The following is a 27,762-nucleotide window of genomic DNA, read 5'->3' as shown; positions in this document are numbered from 1 at the left end:
CTGGCAGATGTGGATGTGGCGTGCAGAGGCCCTGCAGAGCATGGGCACAGCTGGTACAGGGCTGCCCTCACCTCCTGCTCGTGCCACCCCAGCTGTGCAACCCAGCTGGGCGCTGGGGACCGGCACACGCTGGTACAGCAGGGAGGGTAGAAAAAACAACATGGAGAAAGCAGAGAAATGAACAGCAAAGACTCCCTGCTGCCACATCACACTACTTCTTTGACAGCACACATGCCAAGAAGCCTCAGGGCCTTGTCTTTGCTCTCGATGGCAGTGAGAGTCTCCTGGGTGCAATACCACCAACCCATGTTTGCACACCTAGGGGCTCCAAGGCAAGAGCCAGCACACCAGTTTCAGCAGGAAGACTAGGAAACAGAGACCATAGCAGATAACCCCCAAAAGGCAGTCTTTCCTTTGTTTTAGCAACAGAGATCTACAGTCCTCCTAAGGGTGCTCAGACAGGTCCTGAACATCAGTCTTGGTGCTAAAATTCATAAGTGAGAGAGTAGGTTGCATGGTGAGCAGCACATTCTCAAGCACCGAACACAATAAAGAAGGAAGCTATACAGCCACGTGGGCAGGAACTATGGGTGTGGAAGAAGCCACTGGCACAGCATGGGGACAAGACCCCTATCCTCCTATCCCCATTGGTCTCATTGGTGATTTGAAGATCTCTAGAGCAGTATTTTTCTGCTTCTGCTGGTTTTCAAGGAACCTCTGTTGACACAAACCTCGATGCCATTTGTGGCCCTACAGATATAAATGATGTGAAGCATGACAGAGGAATTTTATACGCAGAAGGACAAAGAGGAGGGGATGTTTAAATCAGCCTCTACCTCTAAGCATTCACTATTCATCAGTAATGCTTTCACACTACTGCTGTGTACTCCTTTTTTGCTTAACAACATGTTTTCATGTGAAACCTCTAGCTACTTTGTGGTCATCTCTTCCTGCTCATCCTGTCTTGCTCATATCAACCAAAACAGTGTTTTATACACAATAATCAGCATGCCTGCTGGTTGGAGAACATCCTCAAAGAAGACAAAAGTATCATGGTACCATAACAACTCTTCTCCCACATTTCCAAGAGAATAGTGTTCCCTATTTGAGAGAGACACACTCTGTCTTCAGTACTTACGCCACTAAGCAGTCACTAATAGCTAAACTCCCAAATTCTGATACTAGTGTCAGGAGTGAGCGTGCAAGCATCACATAATACATACACTTACACAACTCAAGATGCAATGAGATCCAGGGCAGTTAGCAGAACCTGCTCACAGTAAACTAACAGAGTTGCCTTTGCAAATATAAAAACGTAAATTTTATCTAGAACTCTCACAAACATTCCTTCACCATCTTCATTGGGAACGGCCCAGCTGCTGTTCCTGTAGTTTTAAATACTCTTCTTTCTGAAGGAAGTTCAGCTGCACAAAGTGAGCAAAGACAAACAAAACTAAGTAGTGTGCCTCAATTCCATTGCAAAACTAACAAATTGCTCAGACAAGCAAAACCGTTTACAGAACAAATGATAGTCTACAGCACACTAGCAAGAGAGGTCACATTATTGTTATGGTTAATTCTCATGCTTAACCCCTCCCATCTTACTCACTCCTCACTTCCGTGTCCCCAGACAGCACAGTCTGATCTCAGAACAGAGAATTTCTGAATTCACCAGAAACCAGTGAAAGGGTGGGAGGTTGTTTCCAACACCTGTATTTCAGGCAGAATTTGAGACCTGAAGAAGGGTTCTCAATCCCAAAGATCTTTATGTCAAGTCCTGTTCTCCAAGAACCGTGTTATGACACAGAATAATAATTAAAAAAAGAAACATCAGAACATTGCCGCCTTCTTGGTGGGTTTTGTTACATGCTCTCATTCATTTGTTCTCTCTGGTTTGTTTGTTTTTTTACTTACAGTCTCCCTCAGTATAAGAAACTCTCATTTTTGAGGTGTTCTCCTTAGTTCCTAAAGGAAACATCAACATCAGCAGATACGATCACATGGTCTCCCCAGTGATTAGGAAATGTTTATGCTTACACCAAGAATCTCATATCATATTAAACATTCTGGGATGCATAAACAGAAAAGATCATTCCTTAGCCTTCTAAAAGACAACCAACCATGTGCAAATGACAACTACCATCCCTCTGAAATAGCTTAGCACTGAAAATTAAGTTTTTAATGGGCTTTTCTTGGGATGTGTATGTATTTTCACATAAGCACTTACACAAGAAAAGTGGAGTAATGATGCTTATGTAGGCTAATTAATATACAAACATGTACATGGATACCAAAGGCTGAGGCTTCAGATCACATCTTAAAGTACTTTGAGTGAAAACATAACGCTTTAGAGCAAGTCAAATCTTAAAATGAAAGGCTCCGGGTGGGTGCTGCAATTTAAAGCTTCCATGATGAGAAACCAAGCATGATTACACAACCCCGTGATATATGCTGGGCTAGATGCCTGATATCAAGTGTTCCACATATATATGTGCTGACTATTCAGTTACGTAAATGAATCCTAAATCTCAGGACTGAATTATAAATAAAGTCGAGTTACATCACATTTAGTTACAGATACACCACACTTTATGCAAACTTTGTCCAACTGAAGTTTTATCATTTGAAAAATCATAAATACACTTATTATTCTTCCTTGTGCTGCTCAGTTTCCTAATAGATGCTGAGGGAAATATACGTTTCACTGAGAGAATTAAATGTTTGTCCTTCACAGGAATGACAAGACACAAAATGACCTTTTGTCTAGAGACTTACTTATCTTTGCAAATATAAAATGGAGACATTATGGTCTGTATAGTCTTACTTATAGATGCAAAACCATTCTGTTCAGAACATCTTCAGGCACGACATAAACCCCAAAACTCATCGCATGTCTTGTCCATAAAGGCACGTTAAAAACTTGCTTCTGAATCCATTATTAAGAAATCAAGATCAAAGTTTTTCAAGTTTTCCTTGCATGATCCCCTCAATCTGTGGGAAACTCATCAAGTCTTCACTGTGATAGTAAGTAGTTGTCCTTACGACTACTTCCACAATTGCTGAGATGCTTTTGGTGCTGCTTACAAAGGAGAGTCAGAATGACACAAGTACATGAGAGCTCAAGAAATCTTAGACCCGAGATCATCATGCCCTCCACTGCCCCAGTGGTTAAGAATCTGTGACCTTGCACTGTAACATTTATTTCTTTTCCTCACAAAACTTGTTTGTAAAGAAATCCAAGCACTTGAATTTTTCATACCTGCAATGGAAGAAAAGCTTCTAAGTCACATCCCCACAATTCAGAGCTAGAGTGTTCGAAATAGGTTCAGCTGACACTCATAATGGATAAACACAAATCAATGACAAAAGATGCCCAGGAGGTATTTTTCTACCCTCTTCAGAGCTACCAATATTTTCAGATTTCCCCATTCTCCATTATCAACTTATGTTTTTCTTATCATGGTGTACTATTGCACCTGATAGTCAATGCAACTTTCCTCAACTCTCATGCCATTTTTTTTCCCCAGAAGGATGCCAAAAACCACTCCATCATACCATGAAACAGCTACTTTTGCCAGCAGCTTTTGCTCCTGACATCTGGCTTAACCTGTTGCCAGGAGGATAATTATCACTTTAGTACCCAACTGCCTGAGCAACTGGAAAGAGTCAAGATTTCTTGTATGGTGTTTTTTGTTCTGTATATTTTTTTTATCTATACAATGGATGTCAAATCCGAGGGAAAGTAGAGACCAGAAAATTCCCTTCCTTCTAGACCCAGCTGGTTAGAGCTGTCTTCCAAAGATATGACCTCATGTGCACTTTGGGCATAGCACTCACAAAGACAAAACTACAGTTTTTGAGAGCCAATCTCTCCGTTGGCTCACTCTGTTGGCAATGAGAAGAAAGAATATTACAGAAGGCGACTCAGAGCCACTGTTGAGCTGCCCAGAGGAAGGAGCTGTGATCGTGGTGGTACATAAAAAGACCTGTTAAAACACACACAATGAAAGAAGAGTAAAGAAGTCTTTGTACTAGCTAATGTACTGCTATTTTTTTCTATTAGATTTCACACTCTCATCCTTCACATGCCAGACAACATCCAAACCTGACAACTCAAATTTTGCACGTCCCACATAGGACTGACTCCTGTTTTTCCATATCATACTAGGGCTGGTACTCCTTCTGAAACAAGAATCTATGTAATATTTGATGCAGTGTAAATCACCTCCACAACTCAAAGTAAGTTTATAGCAGAGGAAGAACCTCAAAAGATAGCAGGTAAGTCTACTCGTAGTACTGCTAAGGAACTGCTGGATGGGCAATGGCCCTGTGTTATATAGTTTAAAGTTCACTGACACATAAGCAAGCTCCTTTTTTCCCCACACAGTTTGCTGCTGAGTAAGCAGGCTTCCATACACATTCTTCACATCTTTTCTGAGCTTGAGTTTTTCTTTGTCATTTGAGTAATCATATAGCCCAGTCTCAGTCAGCAGTTACTGATCACAGCCAAACGTACAACTGTTTTGTATGGAAATCACAGGACCTTTGCCTCCCTAAAGCATTTATGCTTTTATTCATTAGGCTATGTAGTCTTGTTACTGGAGTTCAACAGGATTTAAAGGTTCTGCTGGAGTTCCTTCTTTACCTCTCCAATCCCCACTCAACTCTCTTCCACATGCATTGTGGAAAATACGTAATTTCTAATGCAGAGGTGAGAACTACTGGCCCAATTTTAAAACCATACTGTCCTATCAAATAGGCCCCTATCCTCCTCTTTTTTTGTTCATTTAGGTGTTCTTGAAAAAATGAAGTATTCAACCTCCAGATTTTTTTGTTCAAGATTTCACAAACTATAACCATGGCTTGAAATACATGGAGAGCACGTGCAAGAGTGCTATTATTCACTTCTGTGCCTTCTAAGACTTCTCACACATTGCAAGATATTTCACTTCTACAAACCACTTGAACTGGACTAGGTATTTTCCCTTGGTTTAACTGATGCTAGAAGATTGATTAGCCGTATCTCAATATATTTTTACAAGTATAAATGGTGCCAAAACATTATGTAGGCTTTGGTAGCAATCACATCTCTTTCACAGAAAGCAGGGTTATGGTGGGGAACAAAATAAAATCTGAGCAAAGAATTATCTGAGTTTAATTATGAAAGAGTAATGCAGTCTTACGCTTTGTAATACAAGTTAAACTTGTCCCTCAGACTAACATGAAGTTCCCAAGTAGATCGGAGGTGAAAAATAGAAAGATTTTTGCCTTGTTTCCTCTGGGAATAGAGTGAAAACTGTCACACTCAATAGAGAACTGTGCTTGAGCATTTAGAGCTTAAAATGTATTATTCCTCATTATAATGCGTAGAAACATTCTTCCATTTTCACTGCAAGTTTAAAAGCAAAAAATTTGAAGAGCAGCTATGCTACCAAATATAGCCATCAGGACAGAATAAGAAAAATAATTCAATCTATTTTTATTGTGCATATCTATGGGACATAAGTGAATACTACCCGATCTGCTAGAGATGTGAGAATTACACCTAGATATCAGTCTACAAAACAATTCCTACAGCTCCTTTCCAGGTAAGGTGTTTCACAGTGCTTTGACTCTTAGGACTTCCTCCAGTTTATCTGTTTAGTGTTTTTCTAATTACTTCCAAGTGTAGAATCCATATCATGGATACTCAGTATTTTAGACAAGGGATGAAACCGAAAAACAAAAGCCTCCAGAAGATAAATATTTTACCAGACAATGACAAAAAATTGCACAAAATATTTTCTTTTGTCAATCAAACCATAGCAATGTTCAAATATTTTTTGTACCTTGGCATCTTATGATACATCTCTTTCTTTTACTAGTCATGTCTCAATCCCGATTCATGTTCAGTGAACCAGGTGAACTTCACTCATTCCTATGCAGATGACCACATTCATGCTCACCAGTTATCCCACACATCTATGAGGTCACCTACCTCAAGCTTCTTATCTCACATGCATTGCTTAATCAAATTGTATTGTGCACCCTGTAACAAAATACCCTCCCTTTTCCAGGAGGCCAAATGCACTGGCAGTCTTTCACTGTTCATATTGACTTTTCTACATCAGCACCATGCCTCTATTAGTAAGAGTAGTAGGATCAAAGCTTAGGGTGGATCAAGCTTCCTGTACTGCATTCAGGCATGTAAGAGCATGAAATGTGTGCTGGTTTTTAGTCTCCTACCTACCTCCTGAGTGCTGCAGTCATTGCAGACAGAGAACCACGTGCAAACCTTCAAACACTCTTTATTTAGATAGCAAAAGACAACCACAGCTGTACCTGCCCCTTTCTCTATCCTCAAGGATTGCCTTTTCTTAAGAAAAAAGCTAATATCCCACTGTTGGGATGATCTAAACTGGAAGGAATAGTAGAGGTACAGAACCTATATATCAGAAAACACTGCCCAGCTCTCCAACTATATTTTGTAGAAGTTAGCTGGTGAGAAGGGCAGGACTGACAGACTGAGGCACACTACAGGTGGAGAGAGTGTAAAAGAGAATATGGCAAGTAAAAAGGGCTCTTAGTTTCTATTATATCACTGGCTATACTCTAGACCTGTAATAAAAGCCAAGTCCTAGATTTCTGTTATGCTTACTGGAAGCCTACATATGAAATCCAGAAGTTTGTAGGTGTGGCATTTGGCAGAGACCAGGTACATAAGGAGAGATGACCAAAGTCACCAACAGGCTGTACAAGTGATTCCAAGAAAATTCAGCACAGATCAATTAGCTCAGCAAAAAAAATCTCTGTACAGACTTCCCATGAATCCCCAGAGAACGGATATGTACTTAGAAATGAAAGGCATTTTCAGCCCTCTGCAGCTGAAGCACAGACTCTTCAATTTCCCTATTTTACATCAACAGGCCTTTTGATACAATTGCCTTGAGACAGGTGCAGAGTAATTGCTGAAGATCAGTGTCTTCTGTTATGGCCAACTTCAAAACTTCCGTCAAGATGTTGACAAGAACTCTGTATCTTGAGGATGTAAGTAATGGCCCTGCTTGCTTACTCAAAATCATTCCTGAAAAGGTTCTCAACATTCAAATACCATCCTGCGTACATACTTCTGTAGCAAATCAATGTGCTGCTTTTTGGCAAAGTTTAGTACCATGCCTGGCCTCCCCCTTCTAAAGCTCTTGCTGCTCTGGTAGAAGAGTCACCAAACGCAATCCACATTTGAGCAGGAATACAAGCAGTGAGGACAACCACAGCATCTAGAACAGAACACAGGGCTCAGGTAGCAAAGTGCCATCAATACAACTACTGAGAAGGCTGTCTGTTCCCTAACTTACATGAGGAATAACATAAGGCTACAACAAAGCAAGCAACAATGATATCTACCACACCTCTAAATTTCCTACCGAAGTAAAACATTTTTAAAATGTCATAAGAACAAAAGATAATGTTGAATTGCAGACAAATGAGATTTTTACAACCTCCAAGCATTGTCACCAACTATAGAAGGCAGCTTCCTCTTCTCTGGGGAACAGATTTCACGTTGCTGCATCTGTTGTGGCCCTTGTCAATACTGCGCTCAGTAGCAGAGAAATCCTTTTGCAATGCAAATGCCAGTTTTTTTTCCTCCCACATCATATTTGCTTGGATATGCCCTATTTCCAGCTCTTGACATAAGAATTCTGATAAATGTTTCCACCTTTGTTTTCCACTAGCAAAAATCACTACATACAAAAATCTGCCACTGATAGAAATCTGGATTTCTTTTTGCCTTTACTGAAACACTGAGTTCACAACTTCTGGAATACTTTATACAATTGAACTGGTATTAGATATGCGATGAGAGACTAAAGAAGAACAAGATGTAGTCATATTATCAAGTCACCTTTGTGCCTCCTTCTCTATGGTTTCTCCTACGGCTGATTATATGTATTATTTTATTGCACAGGAGTGGAAAATCTGGATGTGGGTTTAACAACTCTAAGCAAAAACAGCACATAGGGTATGGACACTCCAAATAAGCAAACATGTTACTCTAGCCTCCAGAGAATATTCAGAAGATTCTTTCAACATATTTATATTATTTACCTAAAGTGGAAAACATCAGACTAAAACAAAGTCCTTAAACACACTGAAACATTAAAAATAAGGGGTAAGCGGACCAAATCTATATAATTCAATGTTTAAACAACATTATAGAGAGAGCGCAGTTAAGTTCAAAGTATGTAAATGATTGCTAACTAAATATATATATATATTTAAAAACTTAATGCTTGAGACAGCATTGTAATAATGGGTTATCCTACACATATAGAAGTTCCTGGGATGCTAATGAGTGACAAGTCAGATGGGAAGAATGACAAGACTGTTCCGCTATGCCTGTTTCTTTATCATTTAAGATAATTTGCCAGCCAAGGACTATATTCTCTAAAGCCACAGCCCAAGCAACATCAAAGGCTATGGAGAAATTTGTTGTAGAATGAAACTGAATTCAATCACTTCATCACTGGATCATCACTTTTTGCCAACACTGAAGTTAAGACACTCGCAATTTTAGAATCTTATACAACAGTCTAAAGAATAAAAGATAACAGTATGAACAGAAGTTAAGCATCTACTGCAGCGCTAATGTGCTGGGGTTTTTGCACCAAGAGAAATGGATTATAATGCAAAATTGGCAAGAGCTTTGTTGCACGTCTCCAGAATGTTACAGAACTGCTGTTCAGACATTCCCATCTTGCAAAGGATAAGCATCGCACAGAAGCATCATCATTTACAGATTTGACACTGAATTTTAGTATTCATATTTTCCAACTGATTTTACTTCACCAACACCTTTCTACCATAATACTGAAAGGAGAAGAGGAATTGCAACCCTACAGAGAAAAAATAGCAACCTCTATCTGCATTACAATTTCAAAGGCAGAAAAAGGGGCACAAGCTGACTAACAGCACAAATGTTTGGACCGCAGACAGAGGCTTACAAACTGATGTCCATGTGTACAATGCAGGTCGGTTTAGTCATGGGCAGAAAGGGGCACAAAGCCACTCTGAAAAACAAAAATCTCACTCTTCATATTGTCTTGTCCTGCTGGGGACAAGAAAAGATGAGCAAAAACGTTCTATCCAGATGTGTCACTCACCTTTTGCCATTGGCAAGACAGAGGGATACATCCCATTTGTTACCAAAAGAGTGGACCTGCTATACAGACAAAATGCAGAGGATCAAATTCTGAGAAGCACCGGCTTTGCCGTATGCATGTATGTACTTCCTAACATAGAATGGATTTGACCCTTAGGAAACATTTCAAAAAGAAATGACACTATGCTCAGTTATTGGTACATGTTTCATGAATGTATTTTGATTATTCAAAATTAGGTACAGTAGAAAGATGATACCAGACATAAGATAATTTATGTAAACTAGAAGTTACAACCGGAAATAAGTGAATGTGCTGTTCTTCACATTAAACCTTTGAACAGTAAGCATCTTAACAGTGGAGTTTGAAATGCATTGGATTACATCTAAGTACAAATCACTAGGCACCTACTGCCTACAGAAATCCAACATGCAAAAAGCCAATAGCTTGGCTCTGTAAAAGCAAAGATTTGTTGTTGTATTGTTTGTCTCTCTGTTTGCATACAGATGGGCTACAGTTTTGTCAGAACAACTAGTACAGAAGAAGGCCCCTCCTTAGTAAAGTTGAAATCTACGAACCCAAATATTAATTTATGTTATACGCTTAAAATGAGGAAGATCTAGACCTAAACATAAAAATAATTTAAAAAATTAATGTTACTTTCCATGAGAACTCTGGAGATAAAGACAGCCTAGACAGTGGGACAGTAGCCTGGTCTTTTCTACAAGATTTTTTCTATAGACACTGGGTAGCATGCAGAAAGAAGTTGGAAGCTGTGACCTGAAAACTGAAAGAGCACAGAAGTTCACAGAGAATGCTGATATCTGCTTCACCTCACACCTCTATTTCTGTTTCAACTACAGCTATGACTGTCGCTGATTTTAGTCTGTGTCACAACCTTTCATACTGAATCTAGAACATAGAAAATTTCAGCTTCCAGCTGTAAATGGAGGAAAAACTCAGGAAGAAAAAGAGAAAGAGATATAGCAAAAAATTTACTTTCTGTATGTAATTATCAGAATGACCTGTCTTTAACCTACACTATGGTTAATAAACTTCCTGTAGCCATCATGTGATTAGACATCTCTTGCACCTGTTAGCATATTTAGGCATGTATTTTTGTGTTAACGGCCAGTGTCTTTCTAAATAAGCCACGACTACTTTTTAAATCGCTTAAGTCAACTTCCTCAAGCAACCACAAAGTAAGAGGTTCTCATGGGAAAAAAAAAGAAAAAAAAATAGAGAAAAAAAAGTGCCAGGCATCAGTTTTCAGTTCAGAAAACCTCAATAAAAATCTACAAACTATTTACCAGAGGAAGGGAGAAGAAATGAGAAACTACCTGATCAAAATACAGAGTAGCAAATACAGAAGGAGACAATCGGGTCACCTGCGGAAAAAAATACCTCCATTTTATCTTTGCTTTGAAATGTTCTTGCTTCAACAAGATCATCACGGATATCTCCACAGGTAAACCCTGCAGTATTAGTCTGAAAGTATTTAAAACAATGCAACTAATTCCTGACCTGGGGAGAGGACAGCGTACTGCTGGAGCAGCAGTCAGTGCACTACAACCGCTCTGTTGTACTCTTGCTGGAAAATAATCTCAATGAGGGATAAAAGGGATTTTTTTTGAGCAAAAACAGGGTGGTTTACCCTATTTCTCCCTTCTCAGAATCACAGAGTGACCCAGGTTGAAAGGGACCTCAAGGATCATGAAGCTCCAAACCCCCTGCCTGGCAAGGCCACCAAACTTCCATGTTTACTAGATCAGGTTGCCCAGGGCCCCATCCAACCTGGCCTTGAACACCTCCACGGATGGGGCATCCACAATGTCCCTGGGCAGCCTGTTCCAAGATCTCACCACTTTCCTAGTAAATAACTTATCTTGTGCCTCATAGAATACTACCATATTTCAGGTTATGTTTCATTTCTAGCTTTCATGACCTTAACATTACTTCAAGTAACTTGTTTGACCCGATCTTTACCTCTGCTCCTTCCTTTTCCAGGGCACCAGCATGGGAAAAGGCCCCTTGAAGAGGCCAAGATGTGCTTCCCAAGCTGCACTGCTGCCTTCCCATGTCACCCTAGTAGTGCAGCTGCAGCTGGTAGGCTGCAGAGAGGGAGGCAGAGCTTTTGGGACCTCTGGAACACAGTGCACAGAGACAACTGCATCTGACTCAGTTTTCACTTAAAAGACGCCTTCTGTTATCAGTCATGTAAAGGTCTATTGACTTCAGTAGAGCTCTATGTGTACTGTCACACACACACGCATACGTGCGAAGCACCATCATGAAGCATCCTTCCAGCTAGCAGGCAGCCAGCATGACAATGAGAAGGCTCTTTTGTTTGTGGCCATTTGTAGGAGACAGAGAGCTTTAAGTGCCTTGTACCAGTATAGTCTGTGGTTCACATGCAGCAGTCAACAGCCAAGATATTCTAATATGCAATACCACAGCACCGGCAGTACAAGTTCAACTGTATTTGTGGGTTACATGAAAAGTTCTCTGGAATAGTTAGGGCAATACAGTTGTTCAGCATGGACAAGATCTAAGATGCAATTGGATTATCAGGTTCGGGATTACATTAGACTCATCCATATATATTTTCACAGCTCTCACATGAGCTCTAGCCAGACTCAGCCCTGGACCCAGTCTGCTCATAGGGGAGACAGCATTTCCTCACGTAAGACCTCTCTGCACTGAGCACACAGCCACCACCAGGCATCACATGGGAGAAAGAATCACCAACTGCATTTCTTTCAGCTTGCTTGATTATTCAGATAAGAATCCATTTCTGCAAACATCGAGGGTGGAGAAAGCATTTGCTTTCAGGGCTGACATTTGCCCACACTGACAAGAAGGCTGGTGGTTTGCAGACAGTTTGATAAGTAGATGACATAGGAGTGGAAGAGAAATCTGTTAGATTTTGCCTTGTCTGACATAACTGGCAGGATAAACCACAAAAACAAAACTGGGAGTTGGCTACCAACATCAGCAATAGATAAAGCTCTTCAATTTCTGTGCTGAAATTGTGTTAACCTTCATAAATGTCTATCTCATCTTCCCATGAAGTCATTCACTTCCGTACATGATTATTGGCTCTGTAACACGCTAGTGACAACCAAGACATGGTTGTGTTGCCTTGGGCAACATTGCTTGATTTCTGTTTTTGAAGTCGGTATATCTGTTCTGCCTACTAATTATAGTTTTGTGCTTATAGTTCAAAGAATGATATTTAAAATAAAATAAAAAAAAGAGAGAGTTGAATTGCTAATATGGAAAAGTAGCTACATTGTTTTGCCTTAGGTTTCACTGCATCATTTTGGCAAGAACTATACGTTCATTTCTCAGATGTTACATATATTAGGTGGCCTGGGATTAACCAGCTACAGATTTGGGTTTTCCTGCTTACTCACATTTTTCCTAGCCATTTATGAAGTTAGAATGAAAGCCTCGGGTGTGTTAGGTTATGTGAAAGAAGCATGTCTACACATGTACAAATGAGTGCAGAGAAAATAAAGGGGAGGGGAGACCAATGACACCCTGCCCCAGCTCCTCCCAGGCCCATCACAGGAGACATCAGAACTGATCTTCACCAATCTGGATGAGCACAGAGGCATAAATGCAAGCAGAAACACAAAGCAAGGACTCTTAAGAAAAGACTCCCTGCCCAGGACACACCCAGGGCTGTCTCAGCAGGGACTGAGATCCAGTGGATAGGTGCAAAAACCACGAACAATGGCTTATGAGCCAACACTATTCACCCTTTGAATGGAGAAGGGTTGTTTGTCAGGGGTTGGGGACAGTATGGGAAGTGGAAGAACATCATCTCAGGATCATGCAAGACATTACAGGATGATGAGGGAAGACACCAGAGGTGGAAAAGGGATGGATTTGTGTGATTCAGGAGTAAATAAACATGACCAAAAAAAAAAAAATAGAGGGACAAAGGGCTATAAAATGTTAGTCACATGTCAACAGACATCTGGTTGGTACAGCTGTGTGGCCACATCCAGCACCTGATCAGCATTGTCTGTGCCACCTTATAAAAGAATGTAATAACTTCTCAGGAGTGAAGATCTCTGTCACTGCTTCATGTGGCTGTATGTGAATCTGAGTACCAGCAAGAGAAGAAAGATCACAAGCAGGAGGAATATATGTCCACAGTGCTAACAACTGCAGTGGGTACAGGGGGTGTGCAAGGGCCAGAAGAGAACAAGCTGGACTAGTTAATGAATAGGTAATTATCTGGGAGCCTGAGGTGTCTTTAGGGTCAAGAACATAGAAGCCAAGGGAACCCTGTGGTCAGCTCCATGCATGTGTGTACATGCATGCAACAGTGAGGTAATGTGTATCAGAAGCTGAACTGGGGCTACAGCCTCAGGATGCAGCCCACAGTACTGTGTTTCTACAGTGCTGTGTGTGCCTCTGGGATCTGTGTAACTGGTGATGTATATATGTGGGGTGCATGTGTGTTCCAGCTGGTTGCCATGTAGGCCCTGCTACCAACCCAGGCACATGCAGTAGCTCCACCTATCTCAGGCCACTGCAATTATTACAATGTATTTTCCCCTAGAAAGGTGTATTTTTCTGAACTATTACTACTCACATAGAAATTGTTGGCACTACTCCATACCACAAGTGTGTTCTACATGTTGTATTTCCAAAAGGGAACTCTATACACAAGTCACTGCTTCAGCACTCGTCTTCTGAAGTCCGTTCTCACCTTCAAAAATAAGGAAGCACTGTGGCTGCTGTATTAATGAGCCTCTGGAATTTAGATCAAGACTATTTAATTGGTGACAAAGTAACTCCGTAGTCACAACAGAGAGAATCATCTATTTTCCACAGGAAAAAGCAGATGTATTCACTATTCATGAGCAACTCCTCACCAGTAATCATGACAGACCTCCCTATCTCTTCATTTATTCACTATCAGAGCCAGGAGCCACAACCTTTAAGAGACGAGAACTAGACACTAAACACAGAGAAGACACTGCCTGAGGAGCGTGCAGCCTATATAAACAGGAAAGGAAACACAGGCAGGGAGAGGCAGAGTGCCTTTCCCTAGGTCATGCACCAGGTCCTTGACAAAGCCAGAAATAGAGCTCTGGCTTCCTGAGCCCCCTCCATCCCGGCCCACCTGGCCTCCCCTGTGGTTAGGGCACAGACAGCAAGCTCATGCAGCAGCACTGCTTCACACGTCAGCAGAGAACAGATCAGCAGCAGCCTTACAGGGGCTGCATCTGTACTCTTTTCAGGAACAGCAGTTTCAGCAGGAAGAGCGAGGCCAGGAGGTATTACATAGTAATAACTGTATTTCAATATTCTTTGCTCCCAATTGGTTGTCTATAATTTTCTGGGTAGCATTTGAGGGATTTTCTTTCCCTCATGAATTCATAGTTTCTTCTCCCATATACAGTTTTTTCTTAGAAGTGATTAGACACCAACAAAAAACATAGCACAAGAAATCACTCTATCAGAAAAACATCAAACCAAATACATGACATTATCATATACCCTTTGCAGTTACTTCATTCTGGAAGTGATCCTTAGGTAAGCAAGAAATTTACCTGAAGCAGAAGGAATCATTCTCTAAGTTATTTAGCATAATTACATTTGCAGTCTCCAAAATTAACAGAGAGGTCCAAAGTCTATTTATCTGCAAGCAAAAACCATCAGGAATCCAGATCCAAAAAAGCACTTCTGGGCTCTTTTCCTATGGGATGCAGGGCAGCAGTTGGCTTTGATAAGTTACTCCAAAATCAGAACTGTAGGCAACAGAGTCTCAATTGAGGTTGGCATCTGCATCACTCCCAGCAGCACATGGACTTTCTTCTCTACTGCATGTACTGCATGTCTGGTGGCATTAACACAGTACAGAGTAGATGGCTTGATTTCAGTTTTCTTATGTCTATCTGAGCATAAGATTTTGGAGAAGGGGTTGAACCAAAGCCTGAAGAACTTCTAAAGGCAGTCTGCCCTTAAGCCTCTGCATTTCTTCCTCTTCTAGAACTAGTACACCCAACAAGAAGATCAACAAAATTATTGTTTGAGATGATTGTATATGTGTTATTCAGTGGTCGCATTATCTCTCTTGGCAGTAACAACAGGTAATATGAAGCATAACATTTGTGGACTCACAGTGCCTTGGGCTGGCTGTCTCCGGGAAAGGGAGAAGGCTTCCATCACCCCATCCCTGCTCCTGTCCTCTCTGCAAGATGCATCTCCCTACACACTACACAGAAACTCACTGAGTGAGTCACTACTTTAAGATGCTCTACTTCTACTTGGCTAAATCTTACGATTCTCCTCCAAAAATAAATAAATAAAATCAGGCTACACTAGGGCTGAAGAATGAAGGACTGCATGTTTCAATTATGTACATGCAGCCTGGAGAAAACCAAAGTAAATTAATAATGTTACACCTGGGCAGTTAGCTGCACATGCTGGCTATTAGCACAAGGCTGTCAGCCAAGTGCCATTAACCTCCAAGGCAAATCATGATTAAACCATAACACCCAACCTGTCATGTCTCATTGTTTCATTAACACAGTTCTGGAAAGCCTCTAATAAAGTCAGGGAAACTGTTGCCTCATAATTAGCAGAGATTACAAGATTTTGCACGTGGATACTGAGGAGAAGAAAAGGAAGTTTATCACAATCATTTTAAGGGCATTAGAGATAACAGCGATAATTTTGCTTCTGATCTAAAGCCCACTGAAGTCAGCAAACAGGCTCCTACTCTTTTCCTCTGAAACAGTGATTATTATAAATACTCTACCCCACTCATTTCTTAAATTAAATTAGAAGTTGCTCAGCCCAGAAGAAATCTGTAATGCATGTACCAAAATATTTGCATGGCTGACAAGCTCTGTCTTTGATTCTTCATGAAAGGCATATAATTGTGTTTAATGTAATTTATTTGTCATTAAAGAAACAAGCTTTGATCCCAACATCCCAACAGAGATCCAAGAAACTAAAACTCCAGGTCTACTTTAAAAGCATTGTGCATTTAACATTCATTCCTTATCTTACTAGGAAATTTATTCCATAAGAGATTATAGAAATATAAGAAAGGGGGGGAAAAATGCTATGCTTACATAACTCTATTAATGCCTCAAATTACAGTTGAGCCAGTTTTGTTTGTTTTGTTGTTCTTGGTTTTAAGAAATTGTCACATAATTCAACCTAAAATCTAACCTAAAACTCTAAAATCAACCTAAAACCCTAGAAAGCTTAGATAGCACCAAACCATGTACTCCTTTCACTCTTCTCTCTGTCCCAGTCCCAAATGCCAGCTAACAAAAAAGAACCCTATGAGGAAAAGTAGTTTTAAAAGCATAATGGAAATACTGTTGTGACAGATTCCATTAACAGCAGCAATTTGTCTACTTTTAAATAGCTGCAACATGAGCATGGGGCAACAGAGGTCTTGCACACCTAGTCATAAGGGAAGAACCAGCTTATCTGGTTTTATTATTGTTCTGTATTGCTGGGTGAAGGCAGCAGGGGGCAGGACTCATCTGCTTTCTTTATTTCCTTTTTTGGTTTAATCGAAGCATAAGCAAAACAAACGCTCCAGAAGGTGATCAGCTGAGCAACAATAAACAAGTAATCAAAAAGCAACATTCTGTAATAGAAAATTTTCTCCTCTCAAGTACCAAACGCCACCAGGAAGCTTTTCTAGGGCTTCTCATAGTCATCATCCAGAACCTGGCCCCTAGTGAAGAATTATCCATGCCAAGGCAAGACAAGAGGCAAGGAAAAAAAAAAAAAAAAAAAAAACAAATTCTACAGTGTGATTGTGAAATAATTCGGATCATCTAATTTCCTATTACTCATTTAAAATATTTGTTTTAGAAGGAGGAAAGTTACTTAGAAGTCATGATTACATTTAAAAAGACCAAAAGCTTTAAAACCACAGCAGTTTGACTTCCAAGCTAGTTTTTATCATGTGAAAAATCGGTGTTCAAGAAAAAACACAGTGCAATCACATCACCCTGGGTGGGATTCTCTCAGTCACATAGTCATGGTAGCCCAGGCAGCCTGCTTCTGACATCAAGTGCCAGGGCTACCACAAGCACGTATAACAACTCTTCATGAGATCACTCTTTCAGGGACAACATAGTTCACAGCTCTGAGAATCCTGAAGCTCACAGCTTGAACTCTTGCGAAGTTCCAGCACCTCTAATCTCTTCTTAGTGTCTTTGATACTGTTATAAATCTCCATCTTTGCTTAAACCTCAAATTCCCTAAAACATTTAGCATTGTCTGCACTTCATACAATAAGCAGCAGAGTCCTATTTGTCTTCTCCTTGCCCGTGGCATTGATACCTTCATCCATCCTTTCTCAGTGGCATCTTTCCCAAGAAGAGAAGTTCAAAGCCTATCTGCTGTTAGACAGAAGATGTTTGAGAATCACCACTACTCTGTTTCCTCCAGTTCTATTCTACCTACTCAGGTACAGAGCAGCTCTTAGCTGTTTTCTTTATTGTTGGCTTTTGACTATTTATTCAATCATTTGAAGCCTCAGTGTAGTTGGTAACAGTGGAACAAGTAGCTCTTCAAGAAAACCAGTAGTGAGGAGAGTACTGGATTTTGTAGCCATCAGTTCTGCCAGGTCTAGCATTCTTTAAAATAAACAGAAAAACAATTTATCCCTATAAGTCATCCAGTTTTTGACTGAAGGCGAGTCAGACTTGTTAGCCAGTGAATACTTGAAAGAAAATAAAAATACAGCCCTGAAGCAGAATCAGTGACATAAACTCTTCTGCATTATTAAATGAGTTTTTAAAAAATACAATGTTAGTTTGAATTATTATTCACATGAAAATTCTTTTATTCTAACCACCCTGAAAAGGGAATTATGCTGTAAAGACAATGCTACTTTAGAGTACTTGGACTGTAGAAACAGTTCAGGCACAGTGAATTTAATTCTAGAATATCCATGTTAATTTACCCCCATCTCACACATGGTCTCACACAATCACCAGGTTCCCAAATGCGAAAATCCTCTCTGGAAAGCTTGTTTTTCATTTGTTTTTAAGCAACAGCCAGAATGCCTTTGAGTGTGTCCCAAGAGGTAAACTTGGGTTTCTTGTCCCCAAATGAAAGGACAGATTTAGCTGCTTCTGCAGGCATTTTCCACTCCTTTCCTCAGATTCATTGTGAGCTCTCCGGGGAGAAGACTACAGAACTAGATGAGGAAATCATGTGTGTAAGGATGTGATGGGGGGAAGGGAGATGGAAGTTTCAGGGTATAAACTGTACTCCCCTCATTCCATGATGACCACTGGTCAGATCCTGTGGGAGAATCAACAGGCTCGGAGCTGCAGTCAGACAAAGCAGTAGCTTAGAAATAACTCTGTGGAACAATCAAGTCCAGGCAGAAAAAATAAAATACAGCTCCAACAGAAGAACCCTGATAAGAAAAGAGTGTCGCCTACACAGAGTCAGGGTTATGATACTGGGGCAGTTTCAAGTTCTTTGAATCTGACCCCAAAAGAGAACACTGGAAAAGTTGGAAAGCTTGCTTATAAGTAGAGAGTGAAGGACCAAACGTTCAGCACAGTCTTTAGGGAACAGTTGTAGCTGTGACGACATTATAAAAAGCTGTAGACATCCAGCCACAGATGTAGAGATAAAGCATTCATAGCATGCATTCTAATAATTTCTGTTTATACAGCCTAGACAAAAAGTAACTAAAACTAATTCCTTTTTGTGTGGGAATCTGCTCTGGTTTGACTCAAAGGTCATTTTTAAGTCTGTGTTCATTTACAGCGCTAGACAAATATTTGTCAAATATACAGGCTGCTGGTCTCATTTGAAAGATAAAGGTTATGGAGGAGGAGGGGCGGGGGAGAAAAAAAGCCAGCCAGGACATAACACAACACTGAATGAACCTTAAGAAAAAGCATCCATCCGCCAGAACAAGACACTCCTGCTAGCAGACACCGCCACCTTTTGGGGAACAGCTTGAGAGGCTGAGCATAAAAGAGAGCGCTTCAACTTTCTAGTAAGTTTCCAGTCTTGGTTCTGTATTTGCCTGAACATCAGAGTCAAATCGATTCAATTCTCAGCTAACATCCAGCAGAGGAAAAACGATGAGGGACCCCCTGAAAGCTGCTGCTAGCTTCTTTTACAGTATATTTCCCCCAAAAAGATGTACTTTTATACTGTAGTCCATTCACTTCTATTGCTATTGCAATTATTTTTGAATCTCTTAGCCATCTTCAACCAAACTTGATAGAGGGAAAAATATCTCAGATAAAATACTAGTTTTACTTCTGAGAAGATGAGCTACACTCGAAGTCCATGCCTCATTAGGGGAGGGCAGAGGAGGAAAGTGTTACACACTTTTGTGGTAGTAACCAGTCAGTCAGTTTGGCCTTAGTCACTGCAAACGCACTTTCTTATATCAGACCCTCGAGATGCTTTTCTAGTATCAGAATTCTAACAACTGATTTTAAGATATTTATTTCAGATTAACTTGGAGTGTCTTAGTAAAGGACACTCCTAAAACTCTTGATACTGGAGTGGCTACAAACAGTATCTCTGAATTAAGGATTGAGGCCATGATCATTTTCCACCCCCTACAGGCTCCTGAAATAGTACACTCCTACCACCACAGGAAAGCACTTCCTCAAGCATTTGTAGTATTTACTAAGAGATCTGGGAGGAGGGCTGTTCACTCCACAGGAAGAACGCAAGATGACAAGCTTTTAAAGACTAAAGCAAGTTTTGTTGGAGACAGAAGTACCCTTTCTGGTTGAACCTTTGAAAGGCATCACAACATTGGTAAGCCAATAAGAATTAATATTCTTGTTCTCACCTTAGATCACCCAGGAGGACTAATTGTTAACGGTAACAAAACAAAAATCCTTGACAGTTGAATTAACACTTTCTGTCCTGAATTAGGCTGGATAACAGGTCTACCAACCTAACCCATTAGCGCAGTCAAATCTTAACAAACATCACAGCATCGATTTAGCCAGAGATAACTTTTTGTCCCAATGTCTTCTTGTTCCTGTCAGATAATTAAGATACTACTCAAAACATTACAGTAGACATGATTTTAAATTGTATGTGATCAGCTAGAAGATATAGGATGCTACGTAATAAAACAGGGCAAGGTTTCCTGTTGGCGTTAAGGTTGGTGAATGTCAATATTCCCTTAAAAATAAATAAGAAAATCATTCTAATCTGGTCACTTGCCTCCTCACAACTCTGCTTTTGCTACATTAATGTACATTTCCTGAAAGATTTTGTCTCTTCTCTAACCCACCATCAGCTTTCCTTATATCCAAAAGAGAGAATGAGAGGAAGAAAGAGTCACCTAGTAGACAAATGTCTGCCACTGGGATAAAATGACAGTGAAAGTTTGAAATTATATTAATTTAAATTAATTTCAAAACGTTCTAGTGTTTCTTCTAAGAAGTTAACCAACACTTTACAAACGATGTACAAGCAAAGGTCCGCTACAAAGCACAAACGGTTGCAAGGAAGACTGGGAGTGAGAAACACCTCTAAGCGCCGTGCAGCAGCTGGTAGCCTCCATGAGAGGGCAGCCTTAGACTGGTAATGATTCACAGGGGGATTCATCGTTACGCCTGTCTGCAGTCTCATCTCACCCTATGTATCTAAGGAGGGTGGTTTTTAAGCAACATCATCCATCAAACAAAAAAACAAACAACACTGGTCAACACTTATCACCTAGCCTCTTGCAAGGTTGAAAGGTGAAGGAAATATTTCTCTTTTCCAGAAAAAGACAGCATTCTGCATAGGGATCTCAGTTCAGGACAAAGTGTATAGTTAGGCACGTGCTCATCTTAAATAAATGATTAATTCTACAGCAGTCAACAGCACTTTCCCTTGCTTCTGAATTTACCAGCAGGAAGACTGGTGTGAAAGGCAATTGCTCAGATTCTGCAAGACCAGTGCAGGGGGAAAAATGCAATTGATACAGCATTTCCCTGTAAGGACAGAAATTCTACCAGATTATTTTTAAAGTCACTGTCAAACAGCTTTTCTATGCAAGCCTTGTTGCCTGTTTTCACTTTTATGCAGAAGCTTTACTGCTTAAATAACTGGAGATAGAAAACTATAGCAAATTGGAGCCTTCCTTGCTTTTCTCCAGACCTTTATTAAGACTATCAAGAAAGAGTCAACCCTAAATACAGTCTGATACTTCCCTTCTCACCAGTGAGCAGAGGCTTCTGGAAAGAAGGAAAGCTTGCACTGAATTCTGCTGCATCCAGCATTTTAAGTTATACTTTTAAGTCATCATTTCAGTACCGATACCAGCAGCCTATGCTCCAACTGATTGACGGTAGTTATAGGGTCCTGGGGAAACCTCATGTTTCATGTGGTTATTCGTGTGGACATTCATAAGGCAACCTGGTTGGAAATAACTCCCACCTAGTATTTATCTTTACTTTGACCAATGCTAAGCACACAAAATAGCACTCAGAGCTCTGGGGAACACGGGCAGCAGTAAAATACCAACAATTCTCGGGGCAGAGACCCAATCAATCCTTTAGGAGCAAAAGAACAGCTGAAGAAACAAAGATTGAAAGAGTAACTGTGAGCACAGATCTACTTTACGCCACTAAAGTAACAGCATCTTGATTTATACACAATTGTCTTGATAGTGCTTTTCCATCCAGCTGCACACAACCACACTTTGCCCTACAAGACATAGCTGCTGTCGCATTTCAGATGGCAGAACACAGGTTTGTTTACTCCAATCACTGCAGCTGAAAGAACTCTGTTCCTTCAACCAGAATGCCCCTCAGAATCTCAGAGATGCACCTCATCTCTGCTCATCAGCATCAAAGACAACTTCATGTGAATGCTTTGGAGAGAGACAGAAAAATAATCAGCGGGAACTTAGCTGGTTAAAGAGGTCATACTTTCTTCTTCTCTCCAATAAAACTAACACATATGGGCATCAGGGTTTTCAGATATTTCTGCAATGTAAAGTTAGGTTAAAAGACTGAGGGGGAAAAAAAGCAACACTGGAGCTTATGGAACACAACAGTAATAATACAATGGGAAAGATTTCTTAGCCAGAATGAGAAATTCTTAATTGAGATTTTAAGACTGTAAAAGAAAGCAAACAAGGTCCTATCTTCTCACTTTACTTGCTTAAGTACTCAGAAAAGAAAGCCCATTGAAACAAATCCTTCCAGCTTCCACTGCTGACAGACAGACAAAAGGGGGAACACTCAACTCAGATTTAAGTCACTACTCAGGATGAATATCTGGGATTTTTTTGTGTCTAATGAGACTCGACAGCTATAGTATCCCAACAGCCACTATAGTAGTGACATCCAAACAAGCAAGCTAGAACAACTTACCCAGCTACCACTGAGGTTAGCAAAATGGTTTTGTCTGCTTTCAGTGAAAGTTACCCTCACAGCTACAGCCAGGTCTGTCTTGCTGGTAAGGTCCCTAGAAGGACGCACCAATGCAATTCCTCAGTTTTCTTCACCAACAAGGAACTACAAGTCTCAAGAAATCACAGAAACCAAATAATCACTTCAGTAACACCTACCCAAGCTGTGCATTCCAGTTGGTTTTAAAGGAGGGCAATTCATAAAGTGCTAAGCAACTACAAATTCCTGAGCGCCAAATGAGAAGGAATCTATAAAGCATGAAGTTTGTTAGCCCCACCATAGCATTGCAGCCAATGGGTTGGTTTGTTTTAGAGAAAAGCCAAGAATGCAACACATAAAGACACTGCATCCCTGCAGACAAGTTAAAGGGCCTGGCTTTTAAACATGTAACACGAGACAAAACTACCCCTTGAACAACTAAAGCACAGACAAAAGGGAAATTCAAGAACATTACATTAACTTAAGCCAAATCGGCCCTGGAAAATACAAATAAAGATATTTAAGTAGTCTGAGATTATAGGGAGTAAGCTCCTTTAAAGAGCCCACCTAAGCCCACGCCTGGCTGTGATCAACTACATCCCAGTTACAAGCACTTAACACAATCAGTCCTTACCTATCACTGCTGAGGGTGAGAACAAGTAGTATGTATGCTCAATCAACTCCTTTTCACTCCTTAGTTTTGTATATATAGGGGTCATTACCATAACTATAACACAACAGGGATCCCATCTCATTCCACGTAATCTACAAAGCAGTTTACAGTGCTGAAGGCAACAGGCACAACCTTTATCTGTGCTAAAGAAAAGCGCTTGAGAAAAGTGTTTAACTGAAGTCTCTCCTGAAAGTCCCCCCACCCCCAAACAAATAAAACAACACAAAAACCATCACCAAAAAGAAGCACGTGCAACTTACTGTTGCTGGCTGTTCATCACTGCTAGCAAGCGTAGTAGCAGCCTTCAAACCTGTCCCAAAAGACTCAGAGCAAGAGCGCCCAGTCCAGAGCAACAGCAACCCATTTCACCACCAGCAGAAAGACGCCTATCCCTGCCACAGGCAATCCCCCTTCTCATCGAAATCAGGTGCGCAGGAGCCCCTCCACCTGAGTTTGCTGACGCTGAGTGGCTGGGCAGGGAGCACACCTGAGCACACACGGATGTTGCCCATCCACCACCACAGCTCTGTGAAAATAATTCATTTTTCTGCTGTCCCGTCTCACTCCCCTCATAACTGATTTGCAAATCACTCTTCCAAAATTACCCGTTTCTTACCTGAGCAACGCGTCTTCCGGAATTCCGTAGCTAGAATTAAGTAAAATTAAGAGCACGCAAAACCACCTGCAGCATCCTCTCCCTTCGTTACGAAGAGCACCAGACTACTCACCCGTACGTTTTAACGAGGATCTCCGAGGTTTCTTTGTCCCACGTCGTTGGGGGCAGCGGGTAACTCCTCCTCGCCCAGCTTTGCTCGCAGCCTGCCCCTAAGAGCAGCCTTACCGCGCCCCGATGGGGCCGGGCTTGGGCGAGGCTCCTGGCGTCTTTCCCATTGCCGTGCCGGGATGGGGTGCCGTGCCTGTCCCGGGACCGCCGGAGCTCGCATGCCCGTTGGGGAACTGCTCCGTCACCTCCCCTCCTCCCTGCCTGCTGAGGCAACGTGAGCAAGTGCAGGGCTCGCAGAGTTCCTCTGTTCAACGTCGCCGGTAACGTTCGGTGTAATGTGGTTTTAATTTTGCTCAGCGGAGGCAATGAAAGCACGCAGTCTTACCGCTGTTTCCCTTCTTTCTGCTGGGGGTTATCTGACCTGCTGAACTTTGCCTCGTTGGCATTCAAAGTAGCGGATTGTTTTCAGACACGATCTTCTCTGCTGCACACCGAGTCTCCTCTTCCTCTCTTCTTTGCTTTTTGTTGCAACGAATGAAAAAGTAGAGGAAGGTTTGGATCACGTTTACTAAGCTTACGTACATGGAAGAGGTCGTTTAAGTTTAAAACATAAATCTGAGGTCTGAAGGCACAAATTAACTGAAAAGAGCCCTTTTGCAGCACAGCTGACCTTGCAGCCATCTCAAACACTTCAGCTGTGATCATTAGGAAAAAACTCTTAGCTAGAAAGCCCTCAAATGAGATTGTTAAATATGAATGAGGTTTGCCTACCTGGTAGGGTGACGCCTTCCCTTCTCTTCAAGGTTTGCCCTTTCATTTGGTTCAGCCATCCTCATTAGAGGAGAATAAGAAAATTAAATGCTGTGAAATGTAGACTTGACCAGTAGGAGAATTAGCAAGTGTTTTGTTTTGTCACGTTAGTGACGCCCAGCTCAGGTACCCATAGAACACCTGTTAGATACCAGACATATAAATATGTATAATATCACACCATTATTTTTAATCATTTTAATCATTCATTTGGTGCTCTTCATGGGGGCCTTCTGAAACCTTGGACTAGTATCTGTTCTATGACCCTGAAGGTTAAGAAAGCTTTCTTTGCCTACTGAAGAGTTCTTGAAACCATACCAGCTGTAAAATGCTGCCTGCTTCTAGGTTTAAAATAGCTGAAACCACCACGTTTCCTGTGGTTTCACAGAAAACCATACGGTTTGTGATGAGTGCCTACTGTTGTAAAGACGTGGGCAAGGGCATAGCCAGGGGATCTAACCCAGGTTTATAAATATCTGAGGTGTGGGGGCCATAGTGATGAGGCCAGTCTCTTTTCAGTGGTACGTGGAGACAGGACAAGGGGAAATGGACATAAGCTGGAGCATAGGAAGTTCCACACGAATGTGCGCAAGAACTTCTTTACAGTGAGGGTGACGGAGCACTGGAACAGGCTGCCCAGGGAGGTGGTGGAGTCTCCTTCTCTGGAGATATTCAAGTCCTGCTTGGACACCTACCTGTGCGACCTGGTGCAGGGAGCCTGCTTTGGCAGGGGGGTTAGACTCGATGATCTCTAGAGGTCCCTTCCAACCCCTACAACTCTGTGATTCTGTGATTTTTTTTCAGTGGCAATCTCTGTCTGTCTCTCATCCATATGAGAATATGTTAATAAGTACAGAATAGGTGCCTGCAAGGATGACATATCAGGAAGAAGCCTATCTATTTTTTCCTTAATTTTATGATTTTAGGTGGTGTGTGTGCATGTGTTCGGAATATAAGCACGTGGCTGGGCAGCTGTCTCTCAAGACAGTTCAGTATTACCTCATAAGTGCAGTAAATAAAATGCAAAAGACTCTTCTTTCTGCCCCTCACCAAAAAACATTAGCATCTTCAGAAGCTACCATCAAACAAGTATTAAAAATATTACTTCTACACAGACTCTGTGCTCTGGAACTTGTAGTGGATTCGCATTTGTGACAACTTCTGGTTGCCTTTTGAGTTAACAATTCTAGATGCAGACTAACACCATCTTTCCTGTCTGTTAGAACACAAACGTCTCCAACAATGAAAACAGGAATTCTGAGTAACTTGCCTCATTGCAAACCATATTCATATCAAAGGTTATCTATAGGAAGCATTTCCAGATCCAGCAGAAAGCAAAGGACGGGTTTCTCTCAGCCATCTGGGTGACATTCTTGAGATTTCAGTGAGAAAAATACAGGTTTGAAAGCAGCTTATTTACTGTTTTCACTCTCAGTTCACTTGGAATATAAAGTCTAATTGCTGACTCCCACAGAAATTCTATAGCAGAAGGAGGGACCACTTCTGCTGGAAGTAGAGGAACTGTAGCTTATTAAAGCTTCCCTTCATTTATTTATAATTGTTCTAGTTGTCTAAATCTGTGTATGTTGGTGATACCTATAGAGAGCAACCTCACTTTGCTTGGTCATATTTCCTTTCAGGTAACTTACCTGATTATCAAATAGCTTTCAGGTAATTTACTTGTTTAGAGCACAATGCAAAGAGAAGGAAGACTGCAACAAAAAGTATTTAAATCGAACATTCAGGCATGTATATGAGGATAGGTGGATGAATTTTGTTCTAACATCATTGAAAGGGTCATGATACTGTAGTTACTTGAACCTGATATACCATATGGTAGATGACTTTTCACCTTTTCTTAGTTAGAAATACCTCATTCTATACGATTAAAGTAGCATTAAAAAATCTCATCTCAATAGACAAAATGCCTTTTTATTGGGGCTATATTTGGTATCTTATCACTGTGAAGACTTCAGAAATCACAACACCTCGATTACAGATGAGGTATGTGTCTGCCAGTGCTGGCTGGTTTATTGCTGATTGAAGCTGTGTGTAACTAAAGCGAGTGCCACGGCACGGAGGGGAATATTTCTATCCCAGAAGCAGAGAAAGCCTCAACCCAAAGCAAGGTATGTGCCCAGCATATGGTAATGAACTTACAGCAATATTAAATGATCCTGAGTATTTTTCCACAGCTAGTGAATATAGCTCTGAAGCTTCTGTACAAAAATACGTATATAGATAGAGAGATAAGCCCAAGCTACTATGTTAAGCCAAGGAGGGGAGGAAAAAACTAAAACACATTCAAAAGAGATTTATTTTATTTGTATAGACAAATGCCCCTGAATGATTCCAAACACACTGGTGAGACAATGTGATGTCAAAGGATGTCATCCAGTTCCAGTTTTCTTCAGGAAATGCTGGTTTTGTGTAACTGTTGATTGGTGTGGCTGACAAAAAAGCAGTAAGATCAGGGGCAGAAAAATGAACAATATGCCACCTCTTTTAAGGGCATATTTTTCCTAGATTTTTAATCCTGGAAAATCCTTTTGAGAATGAAAAAGAACACAATAGCAAAAGAAAACTGATAATGGTTTTGGAAAAAGTAAAAGACCAGGTCTTTTACTATGTAAATAATATACATAAGGATGAAGGAGTATAAGAACAAAACAGTTGGGTTTGGAGGCAGGAGCCGATCTTGGAGTCCTTGGCTAAACTGTGAAAAGAGAAGATATACATTATGTCATATGACTGTGATCCACTCACACCCAGTCCACGTGCTTCCCCGAGCACACCTGATCTACTGGCATGTTTAGTTCATAAGAAATAATTGTGAGGTTAGGCAGCACGTAGATTGTGACTGAATCAGCTATTCTGTTAAAAAACAGATGTCACATTCCCACCTTTATCTGTAACACAGACTAAGTTTTCTCTCTCTGAAGTAAATGTTAAGCAAACTCACTTATAGGAAGAGTCTGCAAGTACACAGAGTAGTTCATGTGAGGTAAGTGCACACCCAGGGTAAGACCTTTTGCATCC

General features: G+C 40.9%; 1 protein-coding gene and 1 long non-coding RNA gene across 2 annotated transcripts in view; both read right to left on the bottom strand.

Moving 5' to 3' along the window:
- Nucleotides 1-24,463, bottom strand: part of LOC140249392 (uncharacterized) — a 39,737-nt gene extending 15,274 nt beyond the window's left edge. The window contains exon 1 of the long non-coding RNA XR_011903004.1: nucleotides 23,918-24,463. This is a non-coding gene — a long non-coding RNA (uncharacterized lncRNA). The remainder of the gene's footprint in view (nucleotides 1-23,917) is intronic.
- Nucleotides 24,464-27,028: 2,565 nt separating this feature from the next.
- Nucleotides 27,029-27,762, bottom strand: part of TMEM247 (transmembrane protein 247) — a 45,895-nt gene continuing 45,161 nt past the window's right edge. The window contains exon 4 of the mRNA XM_072332213.1: nucleotides 27,029-27,439. Coding sequence (XP_072188314.1) covers nucleotides 27,254-27,439 — 186 coding nt within the window. The 3' untranslated portion in view covers nucleotides 27,029-27,253. The remainder of the gene's footprint in view (nucleotides 27,440-27,762) is intronic.

The sequence above is a fragment of the Excalfactoria chinensis genome, chromosome 3 (assembly GCF_039878825.1).
Source record: "Excalfactoria chinensis isolate bCotChi1 chromosome 3, bCotChi1.hap2, whole genome shotgun sequence".
Classification (NCBI taxonomy): Eukaryota; Metazoa; Chordata; class Aves; order Galliformes; family Phasianidae; genus Excalfactoria; species Excalfactoria chinensis.
The sequence above is the reverse complement of the archived record's forward strand: the minus strand, read 5'-3'. Positions and strand labels throughout refer to the sequence as shown.